The 20,831-nt window shown below is 38.6% G+C and overlaps 1 protein-coding gene across 1 annotated transcript in view; it reads right to left on the bottom strand.

Annotated features, from left to right (window-relative positions):
• Nucleotides 1–20,831, bottom strand: part of LOC131954298 (neuronal acetylcholine receptor subunit alpha-10) — a 57,771-nt gene that overhangs the window by 3,577 nt on the left and 33,363 nt on the right. Inside the window, exons 4-7 of the mRNA XM_059317919.1 lie at nucleotides 7,497–7,606; nucleotides 4,489–4,669; nucleotides 3,225–3,297; nucleotides 2,308–2,443 (exon numbers count right to left, since the gene is read on the bottom strand). Of these exons, the coding sequence (XP_059173902.1) occupies nucleotides 2,308–2,443; nucleotides 3,225–3,297; nucleotides 4,489–4,669; nucleotides 7,497–7,606 (500 nt within the window). The remainder of the gene's footprint in view (nucleotides 1–2,307; nucleotides 2,444–3,224; nucleotides 3,298–4,488; nucleotides 4,670–7,496; nucleotides 7,607–20,831) is intronic.

Raw genomic sequence — 20,831 nt, 5'->3', positions numbered from 1 at the left:
AGGAATCAAATATCAATCCTTCTCTGTATTGTGTGATCGTGTCATTGGATTTGGATCTATATCAAGGGTGAACTGTTACAAAAACGGTTACTGTAAACTTATACCGTCCGGAGAGAATCTTTCATAGCTCTGACTTCAAACAACTCGTTTTACAGCACCACAAAACTAGTCACTAATATTCACAGCTAGTTTGATGGAATACAATCGTAAAATGTCTGTTTTTTTTTTATTTATTTTTTTTAAATATTTGTTTGTGAATTACTATATTTTAATTAAATATATATATATATATATATATATATATATATATATATATATATATATATATATATATATATATATATATATATATATATATATATATATATATATATTATATCCTAATTTATAAAAGGCCATGTGCGCTCTTCTCTCTCTCTCTCTCTTTCTCTGTCCGCAAAAAATTTTCGCCGGACATCACGTCAGAATCGGCAGCGATATATCGAGAACTTTTTACGGACTTTTGTTGAAAATAATATGTTAGATGTTTTAAATGTATAACCACAATTTTACTTAAAGAAGAAAAATAAAAATTAAAGGCGTATTCGAATGTAGAGAAACAGTATTATTTATGCAACCGGAAAAGCATTAATACATGTGAAAAAGAACGCATAAAACTGTGACGTCGCTATTGCTTATACATTAACTAATGACGTCATCTGCTGTGTTTTGAATAAAAAGAAATGAACTATTTCATTCAAATTTGATTTAGATCTACGTACACTATGAAATGTATACAATACAGTTTTTCCGGCCTAAACTCATAAAATTTATTTTATTTATTTGGATTCTAGACCTAGAGATTCTAGATCTAGACTAAATCTAAATCTACGCAATAACTAGATCTATAATCTAGACGTAGACGCTAAGATCTAGATTTAGACTCTAACTTCTCTAAAATCTATTCCAAAAATAAATTTCTATATTAGGACTAAACTATTTCAAGACTTATTTATTTTATACAAAATCTTTGTTATGAACTGGCTAATTTGGGATAAAAAAATAATTTGAAAGAATAGGCATATTCGTGTAAGTTAAGATTTTAAAATACGTGTTTCATTCTCCGTATTTTATAAGGTGCCTAAATAGCGGAGATGTTAGTGTACATTAAACCACGCAGGTGGTGCGGGTTCGAGACACAGCAAGTCAACATGGTTAATGTATTCTTTTTTATTATGCTCGGGCTCATTTTAAAAAAAATTCTTTTAGGAATCTAGATCTAGATCTAGATTCTAGATTGTCGGGTGTCCGATAGGGCACTTCCCGGCGCCGCAGGCGCTTCAAATTTGGCATGATCTTGCCTTGGTGCGACAGAACACGGGGGCCGGTTGGCCGAAAAGTCTACGATGTGGGGGTCAAAACTGACCTCGACTGACCGGTACCTTATATGAGCTATAAATCGAAAAAAAATGTCCACGGAGGAACCTCTTCATAACTCTTGAGGTCGTAGACCGACCTTCGGGCGAATTAATTAAGCATTCAAATTCTCAATGTTTTCGAAAGCCTAAGCGAAGCTGGGCAGCATGCCTAGTATATATATAATGGCTCTTATCCAAAAATAACAACGGGATTAATAAAGGAAAGTTTCGAGTCGCGTTGCCGGGTACGAATCCTTGGTATATCAACGCGTCACCAACTATGATGGGTTTGACACGACTGGGGTGTTAATGGCTTCTGGACATAGCGCTGACCAAAGCATTCCATCGACTCCATGGTAAAAGAAACAGATCGACTCTACTCTCACTGGACTTTTAATGTCCGGATGGATATTTAACTTCCAGATTAACGAAGTAGGCCGATTGACTAACCTTAAGATGATGCAGGGTATGATGATGTTCATAAAATAATATTTGGTCCTTCTTCTCAGCTGGATGACGAATGTTTAGGCGGAGTGACTAACCTTAAGATGATGCAGGGTATGATGATGTTCATAAAATAATATTTGGTCCTTCTTCTCAGCTGGATGACGAATGTTTAGGCGGAGTGACTAACCTTAAGATGATGCAGGGTATGATGATGTTCATGAAATAATATTTTGTCCTTCTTCTCAGCTGGATGACGAATGTTTAGGCGGAGTGACTAACCTTAAGATGATGCAGGGTATGATGATGTTCATGAAATAATATTTGGTCCTTCTTCTCAGCTGGATGACGAATGTTTAGGCGGAGTGACTAACCTTAAGATTATGCAGGGTATGATGATGTTCATAAAATAATATTTGGTCCTTCTTCTCAGCTGGATGACGAATGTTTAGGCGGAGTGACTAACCTTAAGATGATGCAGGGTATGATGATGTTCATGAAATAATATTTGGTCCTTCTTCTCAGCTGGATGACGAATGTAACGTCAGGGAACGGCTCCTCACAGCAAGCGTAGAACACAACGTTCCTTTGTACAGCCACACCTGTGTACAAGTAGATGTACACATATCATATGGGACCAAGTACACACATCACATGGGACCAGGTACACAAATCACACAGATATAGGTACACACATCACACAGATACAGGTACATACATCACACAGATACAGGTACACACATCACACAGATACAGGTACACAAATCACACAGATATAGGTACACACATCACACAGATACAGGTACATACATCACACAGATACAGGTACACACATCACACAGATACAGGTACACAAATCACACAGATATAGGTACACACATCACACAGATACAGGTACACAAATCACACAGATACAGGTACACACATCACACATATACAGGTAGACAAATCACACAGATACAGGTACATACATCACACATTTACAGGTAGACAAATCACACAGATACAGGTACTTACATCACACATATACAAGTACACAAATCACACTGACAATGGTAGACAAATCACACAGATACAGGTACACACATCACACATATACAGGTAGACAAATCACACAGATACAGGTACATACATCACACAGATACAGGTACACAAATAACACAAATACAGGTTGACGAATCACACGGAAACAGGTATACAAATCACACACATCCAGATACACACATCACACAGATACCGGTAGACAAAAAATATAACCTTTAATAAAGATACAAAGATTACATGGGCACAGGTAAAGATATTGCATTACCATAACCGGAAGCAGCACTTTCTCGTAAATATAGTAACAGGTGAGGTCACGTGATCAGCCTCCTGACTACTCACCTAGAAGTTCCCATTCCCCGTTGTCCACAAAGTTGGAGAGGTCCATGGAGTTTGAGCTGTTCCAGACGTTCACCTGGTGTAGGTGAGACAAGGCAAGTCAGGTGAGACAAGGTAAGTTAGGTGAGAGTGAGTAGAAAGGCTAGTTATTAACACAATTATAGATCTAGTAAATAGCACTTAACTGTAGATCTAGTAATTAGAATTACCTGTAGTTTAAAAAGGTCAATCATTCACATGCAGATTTTGCACGACAGTCAAACACTTACCTGTAGTTTTAGCAATGAGCGCTTGTCTGTAGTTTTCGAAGTAAAGCACTAATCTAAAGCTCAAGCATGGTAGTAAATCACTCAACTGCAGTTTTAACAGTAAAGCACCCACCTGTAATCAGCAAGATAGTAAAGCACTCACCTGTGGGCCAGCACGAAAGCACTCACCTGTACTCAGCACGACAGTAAAGCACTCACTTGAAGGCCAGGATGACAGTAAAGCTTTCACCTGTAGTCTAAAACTATAATTACGCACTCACATGTAGATCAGCACAAAAGTACTCACCTGTAGGCCCGTGTAGGCCCATGAGCCCATCTTAAGTTTACAGATTTGCGTGTCGAAAGGAAAAAACGTGATGTCTGTAAACCACTCACCTGTAGGCCCGTGTAGGCCCATGAGCCCATCTTAAGTTTACAGATTTGCGTGTCGAAGGGAAAAAACGTGATGTCTGTAAACCACTCACCTGTAGGCCCGTGTAGACCCATGAGCCCATCTTAAGTTTACAGATTTGCGTGTCGAAAGGAAAGAACGTGATGTCTGTAGACTACTCACCTGTAGGCCCGTGTAGGCCCTTGAGCCCATCTTAAGTTTACAGATTTGCGTGTCGAAGGGAAAGAACGTGCTGTCTGTAGACTACTCACCTGTAGGCCCGTGTAGGCCCATGAGCCCATCTTAAGTTTACAGATTTGCGTGTCAAAAGGAAAAAACGTGATGTCTGTAGACTACTCACCTGTAGGCCCGTGTAGGCCCATGAGCCCATCTTAAGTTTACAGATTTGCGTGTCGAAGGGAAAGAACGTGATGTCTGTAGACTACTCACCTGTAGGCCCGTGTAGGCCCTTGAGCCCATCTTAAGTTTACAGATTTGCGTGTCGAAGGGAAAGAACGTGATGTCTGTAGACAACTCACCTGTAAGCCCGTGTAGGCCCATGAGCCCATCTTAAGTTTACAGATTTGCGTGTCAAAAGGAAAGAACGTGATGTCTGTAGACAACTCACCTGTAAGCCCGTGTAGGCCCATGAGCCCATCTTAAGTTTACAGATTTGCGTGTCGAAAGGAAAGAACGTAATGTCGATCTTGCAGGAGGACCGGAACCGGATGACCGGCCCCCAAAAGACCCGGCTGTTGTTGTAGACCATGGCGAGGGTGGGCATGTAGCCGGAAGTGTAGTCGTCCACACTGGGGATGTCACAACAGTGACACAAGTTTATCATAGTGACATAGTGATATCATAGTGACACAACTATCTCATAGTCAGACACTTTTAAGACACGTATTGTTTTAAGACTAGATGTATTTTGAAAAACTCTAGTGAGTTCTATGTAGTTTATCTCTGCATTGTTGTAATGTTTCCCCCCGCAGGCCGATTGAGGCTATGAAACAGGTGTGACGATAGTGAAGTGGGATTTTTGTTGGGGGAATAGTTGGAGAGTTTGTATCGGATGTGTGTAAACTCAAAAGGATGAAGTCATCGATACTTAGTATTGTTTGCGATCCGTACTTCATAAAACAGACTTAAACAACAGCTCTAAATTAAAGCAAATACCATAATAAATCGGCCTCGACCGAAAGCTAACCTACAACTAAGTGACTCGTAAAATTATTAACCTAAAGCTTAACATACCACTGGCTAATAACATTCTCATTAACCCAAAACTTAACCTACCACTAGCTAGTACGATACTCATTAGCCCAAAGCTTAAACTACAACTAACCCATGGAGTTTTCACAAAAAACCTCACTAAACATAATGGCGTCCCAGTTTCTCCGTGTTGACATTGTCATGACTCACTGGTCAACAATTGGCTTGACCTCGTTAGTTGACCGCGTCACGTGGGATTTGTTTACCTTCATGCCATCACGTGATTTATGGCTAGTAACATTCTCATTGGTCGGATAAGTCAACCATGCTAGGAGGAACCTGCATGTTCATCAGATACATTCTGGCACCACTGAATGCAAGCATGTTGTGAAGTTCTTGAATTTCAGCTCACACGGCAGATGGAGGTGGGGTTGATTAGTAAGGTTAGTTCGTCGAGCAGATGGTGTTGTGGTGAAACCGTTTAGAGCACCAACATCGTGTATCCAATGACTTGGTGGTGTAACCGCCGTTTGTTAAGATTCGTTTAAAATTTTAACATATTATCATTACCTTTATAAGAAATACAGCAGTTATTATTGCTTTTATTTCACGTATAAACTCTACTTCATCTGCCCAATGGATCACTGGGTCTAAAGATAAACTTATATTGTTTTTATTTGCTAGAAGTTAAACCTAATAAAAAGTGATCCAGTTATTCTTTTTTTTCCTCAGAGTTACATCCAAGGTTGACTTGTGATTTATAAATTGTGTTGATTTCTTTAACGAAAATTTCATTTTTCGAACTGTTGGGACTATTTTTGTTATCTCAGTTTATTTTCAAACAGAAGAAACACTCGCAAAAGATAGAAGAGGTTTTATCATTCTTGTAATTTATTCACAGACCACTTTTTCCCCGTGAATTTAGACGCGTGAACTTCTCTCCCTTTGAAAATAAAATACACGCATTAACGTGAAGTTAATTACCTCCCCTGTCCAACGACTGTGCCGGTCACCGCGGCCCGCGGTCCGGCAGTGTTTGAGAACAGCCGGCAGACGATTGCTTTACGAGCAGCCGACGGTCACTCAGATCCTCGACCGTCCGGTCGATACACGACCGCTGGGATGTATAGTCGCTGATCTTGTGATAAGGGCAGACTTGCCGGATGGCCATAGATCAGGGGGACATATGCTGCCCACCCCGCCCCTACTCGACCGGGGACTCTCAAAACTTGTTCTAAGGGCCTTTATAAAGTGTACTTGTAGGCTTCTCGTTTCATGGGTTCATTGGTAATTTCTAGAGTTAAAAATAAATCTTTCTTTTTCTTGTATGTTTTGAAGATGTTGTTTTCTATATTTTAAAGAAATTGCCCAAAGAGTCCCACATGATCTAATATAGACCTTTATTCGAACGATTGAGAACTTGTACTCTCAAATTTATGGTGATTTACAGTGATTTTCTGGGATACGTTAAAGTGTTGTTGAGAAAATAACTTATTTATCGAGGGTATGTTTGTAGTATATTTGTAGTATGTTTGTAGTATATTTGTATCAGACTCCGATACAGTAGAACTCTACGGGAAGTCACTGTCGAGATTTGTTTGAATTAACTCGATGACGAAGATTCTATTCCTGTCACATACTAGTTTTATATGGGGTATTGTGTATCTATGTAATGCTAGGCTAATTTTGTCTATTTGACTCAATGAGAGTAGTAATATAAGCAACTAGCCAGTGTCAAATGTAGCTTACTACAGTTGTATCAAAAGTTAAGACACAATCTTACACTATCGATACAATGCTTCGATGTGAAATACAAAACTAGGTTACTCTTTCAAATATAATATATCTTTTCTAGAATTAAAAAAAAACGGTATTTAAAGTAAAAAAAAAAATAGTCCCATTGATAAGTTACTTAATGGCAATTCAGCAGAAAATCAATGAACATAAAATACAGGAAAGGTAATGGCAGGAGACAATAGGAAGATCATGATTAGGGTTAAACCCGGATGAAGCTGAGATACAGTTTGGACCAATCACTAAGACGTCCCTCGTATAAGACAAGACATTAAAAATACAAAAACAGGACATGTAGTAGAACTCGAGGCAGACAGGACAGGTAGAGACAGGACACATACAGGTAGTGGATAGGACACAGACAGGTAGAATACATGAAACAGACAAGTAGAGGACAGAACATAGCAGGTAGAGGGTAGGACATTCACAGGGCACGTAGAAGACGGGACACAGGCAAGTAGAAGACGGGACATAGACAGGTAGAGGACAGGACATAGACAGGACACACAGAAGACAGGACAGGACATGAGCTGACCTGTTGTACAGGACATAGACAGGTAGAAGACAGGACATAGACAGGTAGAAGACAGGACATAGACAGGACACACAGAAGACAGGACATGAGCTGACCTGTTGTAGAGAACAATGTCTGGCAACCAAAGTTTCTGACACGGTATCCGGATGGACGAGATGCCACCAAAGTCAGTGATGGACCAGTTGAGCCGCTCGTCAAACCACTCCTGGTGACACGAAATAAAAGTTTTTGTTAAGTTGTCTGGCATAAACAGTTGTTGTTATGTGACAACTTTGGTAGGATGAAACAATAGTTGTTATGTGAAAGTTATCACATAAAACAAAAAAATTAGTTAGAATTTCATAGACACTAAACATGTGTTGAACTAGCTAATGCTAACACATTTTGAATTTTTTCAGTTGTTGTGATTAAAATTACTAAACCAGAAATAATTTTAAAATGTGTTGCAAGATAGACGCACAGTCAAAATAATTCCTAAATCAAAAGCTCATTTTGTTCATTTTTACTTTCTCGTATATACGAAGTATAGAGAAAGTATTGTAATCGTGCAAAAAAATCTCTTGAAATTTTAACAATTTTCACCGTATTACACCTCAGTCCTTCATCACATCCGAAGTATAGAGGACTTATTTTAATCGGGCAAAAATTATCAATCCAGATTTATCAAAATTAAGAGGTTTTATGCGTAATCCATTCTGAAAAACTGGGCTTTGCAATCCTGTCCGTATGTCTGTGTGTGTGTCTGTGTGTGTGTCTGTCCGTGTGTAAACACGATAACTTGAGTACCGTTACAGCTAGGTTGATGAAATTTCATATATAAGTATTTTATCAAATTCGTAGATCCGTATCAACTTTTGAGCGATTTCCGATAACCGGAAGTGGTACTTTTCCTACTTTGAATTTTTTTAAAAGCCTATAACTTGAGTACTATTTCAGATAGATAAATGAAATTTCACATGTAAGTAAAAGATCTAATTCTCTACCTTCTGTTAAATTTTGAGTAATTTCCGTTGACCGGAAGTAGTAATTTACGCTACTTCCGATTTCTCAAAAAACTAATGTAAATTTTAAAAGTACTAATAATATTGCGCACTATTATGCGCTTTTTTTATTTGCGTTCACTTGGTGTGCAATTAATTTGTCTACGAGATTTTATTCTATTTTTAAAACTTTAAGTATTTAAAATGGATTAAAAATCATAACTATATCCCCAGTTACCATCCCCTGTTGTTTTATATAAGAATATTCGAGAAAGTTTAGGGGAGATCACTACCGGTTTATTTTATACGAATATCGAGTGAGTTTAAGATGTTAGATTAGAGAATTCCCACAAGATCTAATAAAAATCTAATAAGGGAGTTAATTCTTGCTGCAGGAAATTAACTGACCTTTGGATAACCTCCCCTTTCATTTATAGGCCAGCTTTTTTCCCCTTAACCACCGGCTAAGCGCTCCTAATTTATGAGTTGTGAAATAAAGAATGAGGATTCGATTAAGAAATCGATTTGCTGTGATGCTGCATTTTTGCCTTTAAAACGTCTGATATGCGAAAATGTATTAAAATTGCCAGTCAGTACATTTACTTTGTTTGTGAAAGTTAACGATTGACTGTTTATGGTGTTCGCTAATTGCTGTATTTGAGGTACGTCTTCTATTTCAGCTAACTTAATTATTCTAATTTAGCTAATTGGTCAATTTCGTCTGTTTGTCAGTAGGGGTTATCTATTATATCATTTTGATAAGTCACTAGGTTTGTATGTTTTATGATAGGTCACTAGGTTTGTATGTTTTATGAAAGGTCACTAGGTTTGTATGTTTTATGAAAGGTCACTAGGTTTGTATGTTTTATGAAAGGTCACTAGGTTTGTATGTTTTATGAAAGGTCACTAGGTTTGTATGTTTTGTGAAAGGTCACTAGGTTTGTATGTTTTATGAAAGGTCACTAGGTTTGTATGTTTTATGAAAGCTCACTAGGTTTGTATGTTTTATGAAAGGTCACTAGGTTTGTATGTTTTATGAAAGGTCACTAGGTTTGTATGTTTTATGAAAGGTCGCTAGGTTTGTATGTTTTATGAAAGGTCACTAGGTTTGTATGTTTTATGAAAGGTCACTAGGTTTGTATGTTTTATGAAAGGTCACTAGGTTTGTATGTTTTATGAAAGGTCACTAGGTTTGTATGTTTTATGAAAGGGCACTAGGTTTGTATTTTTTATGAAAGGTCACTAGGTTTGTATGTTTTATAAAAGGTCACTAGGTTTGTATGTTTTATCAAAGGTCATTTGGTTTGTATGTACGAACACATCACTCTACCCGAACACAACACACACAAGACCCGCAGTGAGAAACAACGAAGGTACAAAAAAGGCACCCAGAACGCAGAAGTTCCAGTGAATGACTGTTGACAAACTAAAGTGAACTCCCCAACTTGTAACGTCTTCATTGATTATTTTTTTAGCACCGCCTCTCGCTCACCTCTCACCTTAATTCATCGTTTTTTGCAACCCCTCGACCAGCCAAGGTCAAGGTCATCTATCAATTATTTTCGCGATCAACTCAGCAGAAGGGATATGAAAATAATCTTTGGGCAGTCTCAACTTTCGCTTTAGTTATCAACGAAAGGTCAATAATCGCATCGATGAAAGACGGAAACCCTATATTTATATCATCTAAGTGAATTAATATATAACAATAGTCTGTTAATATAAATGAGTCCCATTGAAGAAAGCAATTGAGTCACACAGAGAAACCCAGTGAGTCCCGTAAAGAAACCAACCGAGTCCCAGCGAAGAAACCCATTAGTCCCATTGAAAAAAGCAATTGAGTCCCGTAAAGAAACCCATTAAGTCCATAAAGAAACCCATTGAACCCCGTGAAGAAACCCATTGAGTCTCAGTGAAAAAAACCCCACAAAGAAAGCCATTGAGCTATATGAAGAAACTCGTTTTTGAGTCCCACAAAGAAAGCCATAGAGCCCAGTGAAGAAACCTATTGAGGAAACCCACTGAGCCCCACAAAAAACCCACTGAGCCCCACAAAGAAACCCACTGAGCCCAGCAAAAAAAAACCCACTGAGCCCCACAAAGAAAGCCATTGAGTCCCAGCTAAAGCGTCTATTGACTTTGTCTAAGACCGTCCAGGCCTGGTCTAGACAAGACTTAATCCTCATGTCTCCTGGCAGTTAACGTCTTGGCTCAGACCGTCAGACCCGAAGTCTGCCAACCCTCTCTGCCAACCCTCTCTGCCAACCCTCTCTGCCAATCCCAGTATTTACACAGTAAGCACAACGTTTGTGGAGATTCCATTTCATTTTCATAAACGTTTGTTTTTTAAGGAAACGTTTTTATTTTCTTTCGTTTAGTTTTCCAACTGATAATTTATTTTATACTGAAATAACAGTATAATTGTTTTAAATATGATTGTTTTTCATTAAAGTTGTTAAGAATACATAAAGATTTTCCCATTTGCTTTCCCTAAATAGAATCTCATTCTATAAATCTATATTTGTGCCGATAAAATGTTTGCTTTTCTCTTGATATCTCCGTGTCAATGATTTCGATTGCGACGAAGACCATTATTTCTTGAGGCCAGGTACAGAATTTCGCTGTGCTGCTCAGATATGTTTAAAATTGTCATAAAATGTCTCATAAGCGTCCAAATTTTGAAAACATTGTTGGCTCGTTGGCAGTGTGCATTTAGACAATTAAAACAAGAACATACAAATACAGTGTTGTTGTCTTTAAATAAGATAGCAGAATTCTAAAAAAATATTTACAGAAAAAATTTTTCTGGGCTTTATAATTTTGCCTACGGGAAAAAATTTAGTGGGGTCGTTAAAAAACGATTTTAAGCAATTAAAAAACGATTATAAAACACGCAGGGTATATCACCACAGATGTCGTCAAGAGATGGAGTGCTACGTGGCTAAAACTGAAACCAATCACGTGATCCAGCCAGAATAGACTCACAAAGAGAAGAACACCCCACCCCCTCACCCCCACCCTCTGCCCGCCCCCACGGGACCCAGCCTGAATGAGCACACACAGGAGACAAGATGGACGCAAGAAGTTCCAGAATTCTACAAGGGAAACCACTCGACAAAATCCGAGCCCCTGTTTACAGTCAATGTTGGCGCGGACATAAGTGGCTGGGGATAATTGACTGATTATGTGGGGGTCAATGACGCCCGTCCCCCCGGGCTGATGGCTGTTTGACCCACGAGACAGAGCATTACGTGGTCATCAATACTGACCAGTGCTTTAGCTTCAATAACATTAGGTCGTTAAGACTCGGGTCAAGTGTGCTACTATTCTTGGATGAATGGAAGATCTTTTCTTTTTGCGAGCAAGAGCAGGGGTTTAAAACAGAACGCATGGATAAGGAGTGGATCTGTTTGGTATCGTTATTTAAAACGTAAGCAATAGTATTTTTAGAACGTCGCTTTATGTTGGGGTAGTTAGAATCCTAAAAGCTTCAATGTCTAACAGGAGAAGGGGTGGTATTTTAGAAAGGACAAGATTTAGTCTCGTCTGTAGGTGTCGTCGCGGGGATTGTGTTGAGTCAGATGTGAAATGTCAGGCACGTCTGGGAAGCTTATGCCAGACACACGGGCAGAAAATGACTTCAAGTATCCGTTGCATCCACTCAGAAGTTTGTGGACAAAAAGTGTTTCTCTTTTAAAAAATCTGTCTAAGCATTCTTGCGGATTGTTCCTTAATAATCGTCCAGATTCAAAATCTGAAGCTGAAGTTGTATGTTGTCATAGCAATGGCCATTGCTATATGTAAGCAGACTCTACTTCACCTGCTCTCAGAAAGCTCAGACTTCCCCTAAAAGCAGGATGTGGGTGACTCGCCCTAAGTAGCTGCTGCTGTTAGCCTAATTATAATCTGGGCACTAGAATAAAAAAACAACAACCGTTGACTACATTGATGGTAGTCGAACCTACGAGTTTGGTAATAGCATTCATTCGCTATACCATCCAACTACTCATTACGTAGGTCATGTGACCGATGAAGGTTTTTAAAATTCAAAGAGCAATCTTTGTGTGATCAAGTACATACGTTATCTTCTATGTGATGGCCCGCGTTTGCTAGATAATCGTGATGTGACGAATACACATCAAAGTCGAATACGGTTAATCAACGTGGGTATTATACATAAATAAAGGAATCGATTTCGATATCAAGGAGCGAATATGGTATCAGCTTAAAAATAGGCCGTCTACTGAATAAGTAGTGTTCAGGCAGATTTGTGTACCCTTACTTCTAGAACACGACGTAGATGATAGTGGCTTAATAGTAACTTGATGTTAACGACGGTTACTTGATGGTAATTTGATGGTAACTCAATTTATCTCAATAGAACCGACAGCTAAATGATGCTCAATACAACTGATTTCTAAACTAAATGTCAATTCTGTATGGAGAAAAGGGTGTAGTTGTTGAAAAGTGTTCAAGGGCTAATGAAGACATCATGCTGAGAAATGTTGAGAAGAATATTTTTTTTAAACAGGCGGGCCTTGCAAAATGTTTAAAGACGTCATAATATGCGGCAATCAATAGCCAGTAATTAGATTTTGTCACGTGGTAGGGCCAAAACCTCAAGGATTAAAAATAAAAAAAGCAAGTTGGAAAAATATTTTTGTCTTGTCTGAAAAATGAGGAAATGTTCGATAACTCTTTTCCTCGGGTTAAAGTTCAATCTACAAAAATCTCCAGCCAATATTTACACATTTCATTACGTTTCTGGGGCGATGTAAAAACGAATCAGCCACGACCTAGTTAAAAAAACTAATTAAATGGCTATGAAGTATTATTTTATTTTTACATGAGCTTAACGTATGCTGTAATTGGGTAGGCTACTGTTGTTTTTATTAAAATAAAGAATGTTTAATATGTTTAAGTTAGCTACAAATACGTTTTTGTACTTCAGATCTTAGAATCTTGTATGTCAGATGAGAGAAGAAACGAATTAATTGGGCTAATGTAAAGTTTCTTGCTGTGTATTAAGTCGAGACAACCACACGTAAATACAATTTTACCAGACGAAAGAGGAAAAATAAATAGCTTGTATGAAAATATATACTTCAATCAGTTTCCATCCACCGGAAATTCTATGTGCATTCTCCCCTCCCCGGAGAAAATGCCTGAAAGAAACCCTGGAATATACTATGAGAAGATCCCACAAGATTCAACAACAAGACAGCATTAGGCTCAAAGACTAAGCAGCTTGTGGATAACGAAGGAATATAAAATAAGTGGGTTTGGTTGTTAGTAGTAGTGTAACCTCGACCAAATTTAGGGTTAGAAATTAGGGTTAAGCTTATGGTAGAACTAGGGTTGGGGTTAGGGATAGTATTGACATGACATTCGCAAGCCATACGTGTAGTTAACTACCAGTAACCTTACACTCCTATTTTAAAAGAATATTCTATTATCGGACACCGGTATGAAAATATCCCCCAAAATGTTTCCATAGCGACGAGGAATTTGAGGCAGAAAGCATCCTGATGGGTCACAGTTTGAGCCCACTGAGGGGAATGGCTCTGGTCAAAGAACTCAGGAGAGTTGTAGGTCCATAACCCAGCGGCTTTAGGACATTACCCCAAAGGTCAATTATCACCCTAACATTTACCTCACTTAAAATACCTTACACTAATTATTTACCCACTCCCTTTTGTCGAATTCCATCCATAGTAGTAATTACTTATCTTTTAAAAAAAAAAAAAAAACCACCAAGTTCTGGTCAATGATACAGCGAGAAACCACGGCCTTTTATATGTTACTTGATCTTGGCAGGTACTGAACGAAATCAAACTTTTATTAAAGTGAAAGTATATTAGCCGAGGACTTGGCATTCCAAAGCCCTCCATCCCTCCCCACACTACCATCACCACCCCTCCCCATACCACCATCACCACCCTCCCATCACCACCATCACCACCCCTCCCCATACCACCATCACCACTCCTCTCCACACCACGACCACCACCCCTCCCCACACCACCATCACCACCCTCCCCACACCACCACCACCATCCCTCCCCACACCACCATCACCACCATCACCACCCCTTCCCACACCACCATCACCATCCCTCCCCACACCACCATCACCACCCCTCCCCACACCACCATCACCACCCCTCCGCACACCACCATCACCACCCCTCCCCTCACCACCATCACCAACCCTCCCCACACCACCATCACCACCCCTCCCAACCCCTCCCCACACCACCATCACCACCCCTCCCCACACCACCATCACCACCCCTCCCCACCCCTCCCCACACCACCATCACCACCCCTCCCCACACCACCATCACCAGCCCTTCCCACCCCTCCCCACACCACCATCACCACCCCTTCCCACACCGCCATCACCACCCCTCCCCACACCACCATCACCACCCCTCCCCACACCACCATCACCACCCCTTCCCACCCCTCCCCACACCACCATCACCACCCCTTCCCACACCACCATCACCACCCCTCCCCACACCACCATCACCACCCCTCCCCACCCCTCCCCACACCACCATCACCACCCCTCCCCACACCACCATCACCACCCCTTCCCACCCCTCCCCACACCACCATCACCACCCCTTCCCACCCCTCCCCACACCACCATCACCACCCCTTCCCACACCACCATCACCACCCCTCCCACATAGTTCCAACACCTTAGCTCACCAAATGTACCGTGGTTTTAAAAAAAATGGCCAGATTTTTCTGCAGCTCTAAGTTGACCAAACTCAGTGCTGCAAGTGGCCACTTAACTTTAAACTGAATTTGATGAGCATCGTCAGACGACTCAATGAGGCATGCAGTCTAGCACGCATGCGCAACTTACTTCAACGACCAATGGAAGATTCTAGACTCACGATTTTTTTAGATCGCTGGCCAAGAAGTATTGAACTTTTTAATTAGCACTCTTACGGTGAGTTGTGTGAGGGAGGTGGGTAGGAAAAGAAAGGGGTTAATTTGTTGCATTACATATGAGTCTAAATATAACACACTCCTTACAGCGTCATGAGAGTTGATTACATATTGGTTACATATTGATTATATATTGATAAAAAATACTTCCCGTACAAAAATCACTACAGAAACTTGTGTTGAAATGTACCTATTAATAAACTAGCTTCAGATACACTATTTTTAGAACAATACTTTTTATATGTAACACCTTCAAATTATATATATATATATATATATATATATATATATATATATAATTTTCAAGATGGCAGTTTTTGTTTTATTTAAATATTAAACTTAGTGAATCAGATATGTGAGTATTAGCTGAAAAACATTTAACATCTGACAAGTTAGATATCCCTAACGCCCAGTTCAATTATCTAATTAATTAACTAGTTAATAAGCACTTAATTAATCGTATTATAAAGTCAAGACTTTCTGTCTCAATAACACTTTCAGCTTTCCTCAACATTTTATTTTTCTTTCGGATTTTCCCGAACTTGAATAAAAAAAATAAAAATAAACCGCAGACGTGAAATAATTTGGAGAGGATTGTGGGTCGAACATTTTTGATGATGATTTATCGACCTGCCATGGACGAGATATGCCATCATACATCAGACATGGAGCTTGATGACGCTTGTGTGATGACACGACCTAGATCAGGCCGTCTTCATAGGAACTAGATGGAACATCGGAGAAATCTTACACCCCACATTCCAAACACTCCATGCCCCAACAGGAGGTAGATGAAACATCGGAGTGAATGGGTGAGATAAACTTGCAATCCACACACCAACAGATGGTAAATGAAACAGTTGGGTGAATGAGTGAATATTTAAACTTAACAAAATGCGTCTGGATTATTAAATACACACACACATACGCATAAACACACACACACACACACACATATATATATATATACTAGCTGTATCCCGTGCTCCGCCACGGTAAATCATTTTTAAATATACCAACTTTGGAACAGAACAAAACTAAACACAACACAAACGAAGGAACGAAAAAAAAAAAAAAACAAAAAAAAAACGAAAAAACGAACACAACACTCATAACATAAACACAATTTAAATGCAATCAGAAAGGCATAGTGCTCACAGTCTAGCCCGTAGCGCCAAATCGCGCCCTTTCCGAGTCCCGGCGGACGCGTCTGACACAGTGAATGACTACAAAACAGAGGCCTAGCGACCCTTTCCGGCGCCCGGGGACAAACTTTCGATTTGACTCTCCCTCAAACTTACGATTTGCACCCCCTCCCCTCAAAATTTCAATTTCCACCCCACCCCCTTAAACTTTTGATTTGCATTCCCCTCAGACTTTCGATTTGCACCACTTTTGATTTGAAATTCCCCCCCGCTCAAACTTTTGATTTGCACCCCCTAAAACTTTCGATTTGCACCCTACCCCCCTCCCCCTCCGTAAAACTTTCGATTTCCAACCCCCCCCCCCCCCCCCCCTAGCTACGCCTCTCTTATAAAACCCCAGCTTGTCCGCAAACCGAAAGATAGAATAATAATAAATAATATACAATAAAAAATAGGCAATATTTAAAATATCCGTGTTTACCTACCATATATCACTTTATCAATTCACGCATTTTTTTCCCAGTATTTTAATTTTAAAAATTTACAATTGAGTTTCATAACTAAAACCATTGCGCACCCAATGTCTATAATGGTGCGGAATAGTTGATTAAAAATTAGAAGTAGTAAACAGTACATTCAGTGAATACAATAAATAAAAGATTGCCTTGTATCAATCCATGCTAATTATAATTTTCCAACAATCCGCATCCGCACAATTTGCATTCACATTTTGCTAATTATATTATTTCAACACTAATTCCTTCTAAGAGGTCCGTAGATTTGCATTCACATTTTTTTATTAGCGTGAGTTTAATTTATTTTTAAATTACCTCCCTTTTCATAATTAGAAAGAGTTAAATTAATTTGATTTTTCTACCCTACTGTTATTATGTTATGAAAATCTATCCAATTTTTCTAGGAATATAAAGTAAAATGATATTTGACATTGATCTTTTTAATCTGTTTTAGCAAAGTGCAAATATTTAATATGTTCATAACGTTATGCAAAAAATTAAACACAGTGGCATTTATAAAATAGCTCTATGCCGCTATATAAACAAACCCTACTCTATTACTTATAATAAGACACTGCGGTGCACTGAAAAGCACAGCATGGTGCGTAGTTTACTTTTATAGTCCCAAAATCTATAGCGATGACGGACGGACGGACGGACAGAAGGAAGGAAGGACAAGCACAGCCCGCTTATATTATAGACTAGCTGTATCCCGTGCTCCGCCACGGTAAATCATTTTTAAATATACCAACTTTGGAACAGAACAAAACTAAACACAACACAAACGAAGGAACGAAAAAAAAAAAAACAAAAATAAAATACTTAAAAAAAAACTTTTTAAAAAACCACGTTTTTCTTGTGGACTAAAAAGTAGAAAATAACTATTTACATACATTTGATGACAAAAAACGTGGGTACGTTCACCATCAAATTTCCCGACCCATCTGCCCGACCCACGTTTTTTGTCATCAAATGTATGTAAATAGTTATTTTCTACTTTTTAGTCCACAAGAAAAACGTGGTTTTTTAAAAAGTTTTTTTTTAAGTATTTTATTTTCTCCTTTTTAGTCCGTTGCTACACATGAAAAACGTGGTTTTTAAAAAGTTTTTTATATAGTTTATTTTCTACTTTATCTAATCACTTGATTAAGTATGACTTGACTAAGTGTTTTTAAATACACGGACTAAAAAAATCTTGAGCGACCGATACGCTTTAAACAGAGAAAGGGTGTAATTTACGTTGCTGGCGTGGAGATCTACTCACGAATCACGTGATCAAATCTCCCATAAACAAACAAATAAACGCGAAGCTGAGTTAAGGAAAAACGTGTTTATGTGTATTTTAGCATGCCCAGCGTACCAACCGTGTCACCGTTAACAATGTGTTACCGTGTCCGTTCTCCTTTTTAGTCCGTTGCTACACATAAAAAACGTGGTTTTTTAAAAAGTTTTTTTTAAGTATTTTATTTTCTCCTTTTTAGTCCGTTGCTACACATGAAAAACGTGGTTTTTAAAAAAGTGTTTATAAATACACGGACTAAAAAACTCTTGAGCGACCAGGATTCGAACCTGGGTTGTCGCGGCCACAACGCGAAGTACTAACCACTATACGATCACGGCCAGCGCGCTCACATCGATTGGGGCCGAAGTAACTGTGTCAATAGGCCTCAAGTCTTGTCGGTATCTTTAGAAATCATGCCCTCAATTTTATGGTCCTTGGGGCGTAATTAAATTAAGCTAATTACGGTCACTAATTGCTAGTTTTTATGATTGCATCTGAAATTGTTAGGCGAAAGTAGCATGCATGCCAAATTTCAGGTCTCTAGAGCAATCAGAAGTGGGCTAATTTTCGATGTCAATTTTAACAACAAACAAACAAACAAACGCGAAGCTGAGTTAAGAAAAACGTGTTAAAAAAACGAAAAAACGAACACAACACTCATAACATAAACACAATTTAAATGCAATCAGAAAGGCATAGTGCTCACAGTCTAGCCCGTAGCGCCAAATCGCGCCCTTTCCGAGTCCCGGCGGACGCGTCTGACACAGTGAATGACTACAAAACAGAGGCCTAGCGACCCTTTCCGGCGCCCGGGGACAAACTTTCGATTTGACCCTCCCTCAAACTTACGATTTGCACCCCCTCCCCTCAAAATTTCAATTTCCACCCCACCCCCTTAAACTTTTGATTTGCATTCCCCTCAGACTTTCGATTTGCACCACTTTTGATTTGAAATTCCCCCCCGCTCAAACTTTTGATTTGCACCCCCTAAAACTTTCGATTTGCACCCTACCCCCCTCCCCCTCCGTAAAACTTTCGATTTCCAACCCCCCCCCCCCCTAGCTACGCCTCTCTTATAAAACCCCAGCTTGTCCGCAAACCGAAAGATAGAATAATAATAAATAATATACAATAAAAAATAGGCAATATTTAAAATATCCGTGTTTACCTACCATATATCACTTTATCAATTCACGCATTTTTTTCCCAGTATTTTAATTTTAAAAATTTACAATTGAGTTTCATAACTAAAACCATTGCGCACCCAATGTCTATAATGGTGCGGAATAGTTGATTAAAAATTAGAAGTAGTAAACAGTACATTCAGTGAATACAATAAATAAAAGATTGCCTTGTATCAATCCATGCTAATTATAATTTTCCAACAATCCGCATCCGCACAATTTGCATTCACATTTTGCTAATTATATTATTTCAACACTAATTCCTTCTAAGAGGTCCGTAGATTTGCATTCACATTTTTTTATTAGCGTGAGTTTAATTTATTTTTAAATTACCTCCCTTTTCATAATTAGAAAGAGTTAAATTAATTTGATTTTTCTACCCTACTGTTATTATGTTATGAAAATCTATCCAATTTTTCTAGGAATATAAAGTAAAATGATATTTGACATTGATCTTTTTAATCTGTTTTAGCAAAGTGCAAATATTTAATATGTTCATAACGTTATGCAAAAAATTAAACACAGTGGCATTTATAAAATAGCTCTATGCCGCTATATAAACAAACCCTACTCTATTACTTATAATAAGACACTGCGGTGCACTGAAAAGCACAGCATGGTGCGTAGTTTACTTTTATAGTCCCAAAATCTATAGCGATGACGGACGGACGGACGGACAGAAGGAAGGAAGGACAAGCACAGCCCGCTTATATTATAGATATATGTATATATATATATATATATATATATATATATATATATATATATATATATATATATATATATGTTGTTATTTATTTTCCCAATTGGGGCAGTTCTGAAATAAAGTGTTTGAAACTTTGATACCTTGACCTGACCAAAGTCGAATGGTTTGTTTTGTTGAATAAAATACGAAATCTGGTGTTGATTTTAAGAGAGACGTGTGTGTTGGAGGGGTGGTGTGGAGGGGGGGGGGGGAGGGGGTGAAGTCAGGATAAATCCTCACACAATTGGGATAAAGTTATTGGCTACAGTTCAAAAACAAAACTCACCTTTTTAAACCACACTATGGTTGCTGTAAACAACAGGTAACAAAGCTAATTTAAAACCGACGTCTATAAATAGATCTAATGATGACGTGCTTTTAATTACTTATTTCGTTCAGTGCTGCATATTAATTGGAATGTTGTAAGCAACTTTAAGTGCCTTATCTTTAATATTTTTGTGATATTTTAAGATTTAAGACACTTCCAATGGAAAAATAAACATCTTCCTGTTTTTATCTGCTTCTGATTAAGGTTAAGCTGGTTTCATTTAGAGACACTTGTTTTTTTTTTTAAAGACGAATTTCAAGGAAAATTTAAACAAATAAAATAAAT

This window comes from Physella acuta, unplaced genomic scaffold (assembly GCF_028476545.2).
Source record: "Physella acuta isolate Inbredline_101_S28 unplaced genomic scaffold, ASM2847654v3 ptg000008l, whole genome shotgun sequence".
NCBI classification, from domain to species: Eukaryota; Metazoa; Mollusca; class Gastropoda; family Physidae; genus Physella; species Physella acuta.
This window is presented reverse-complemented; position numbering and strand designations above follow the sequence as displayed.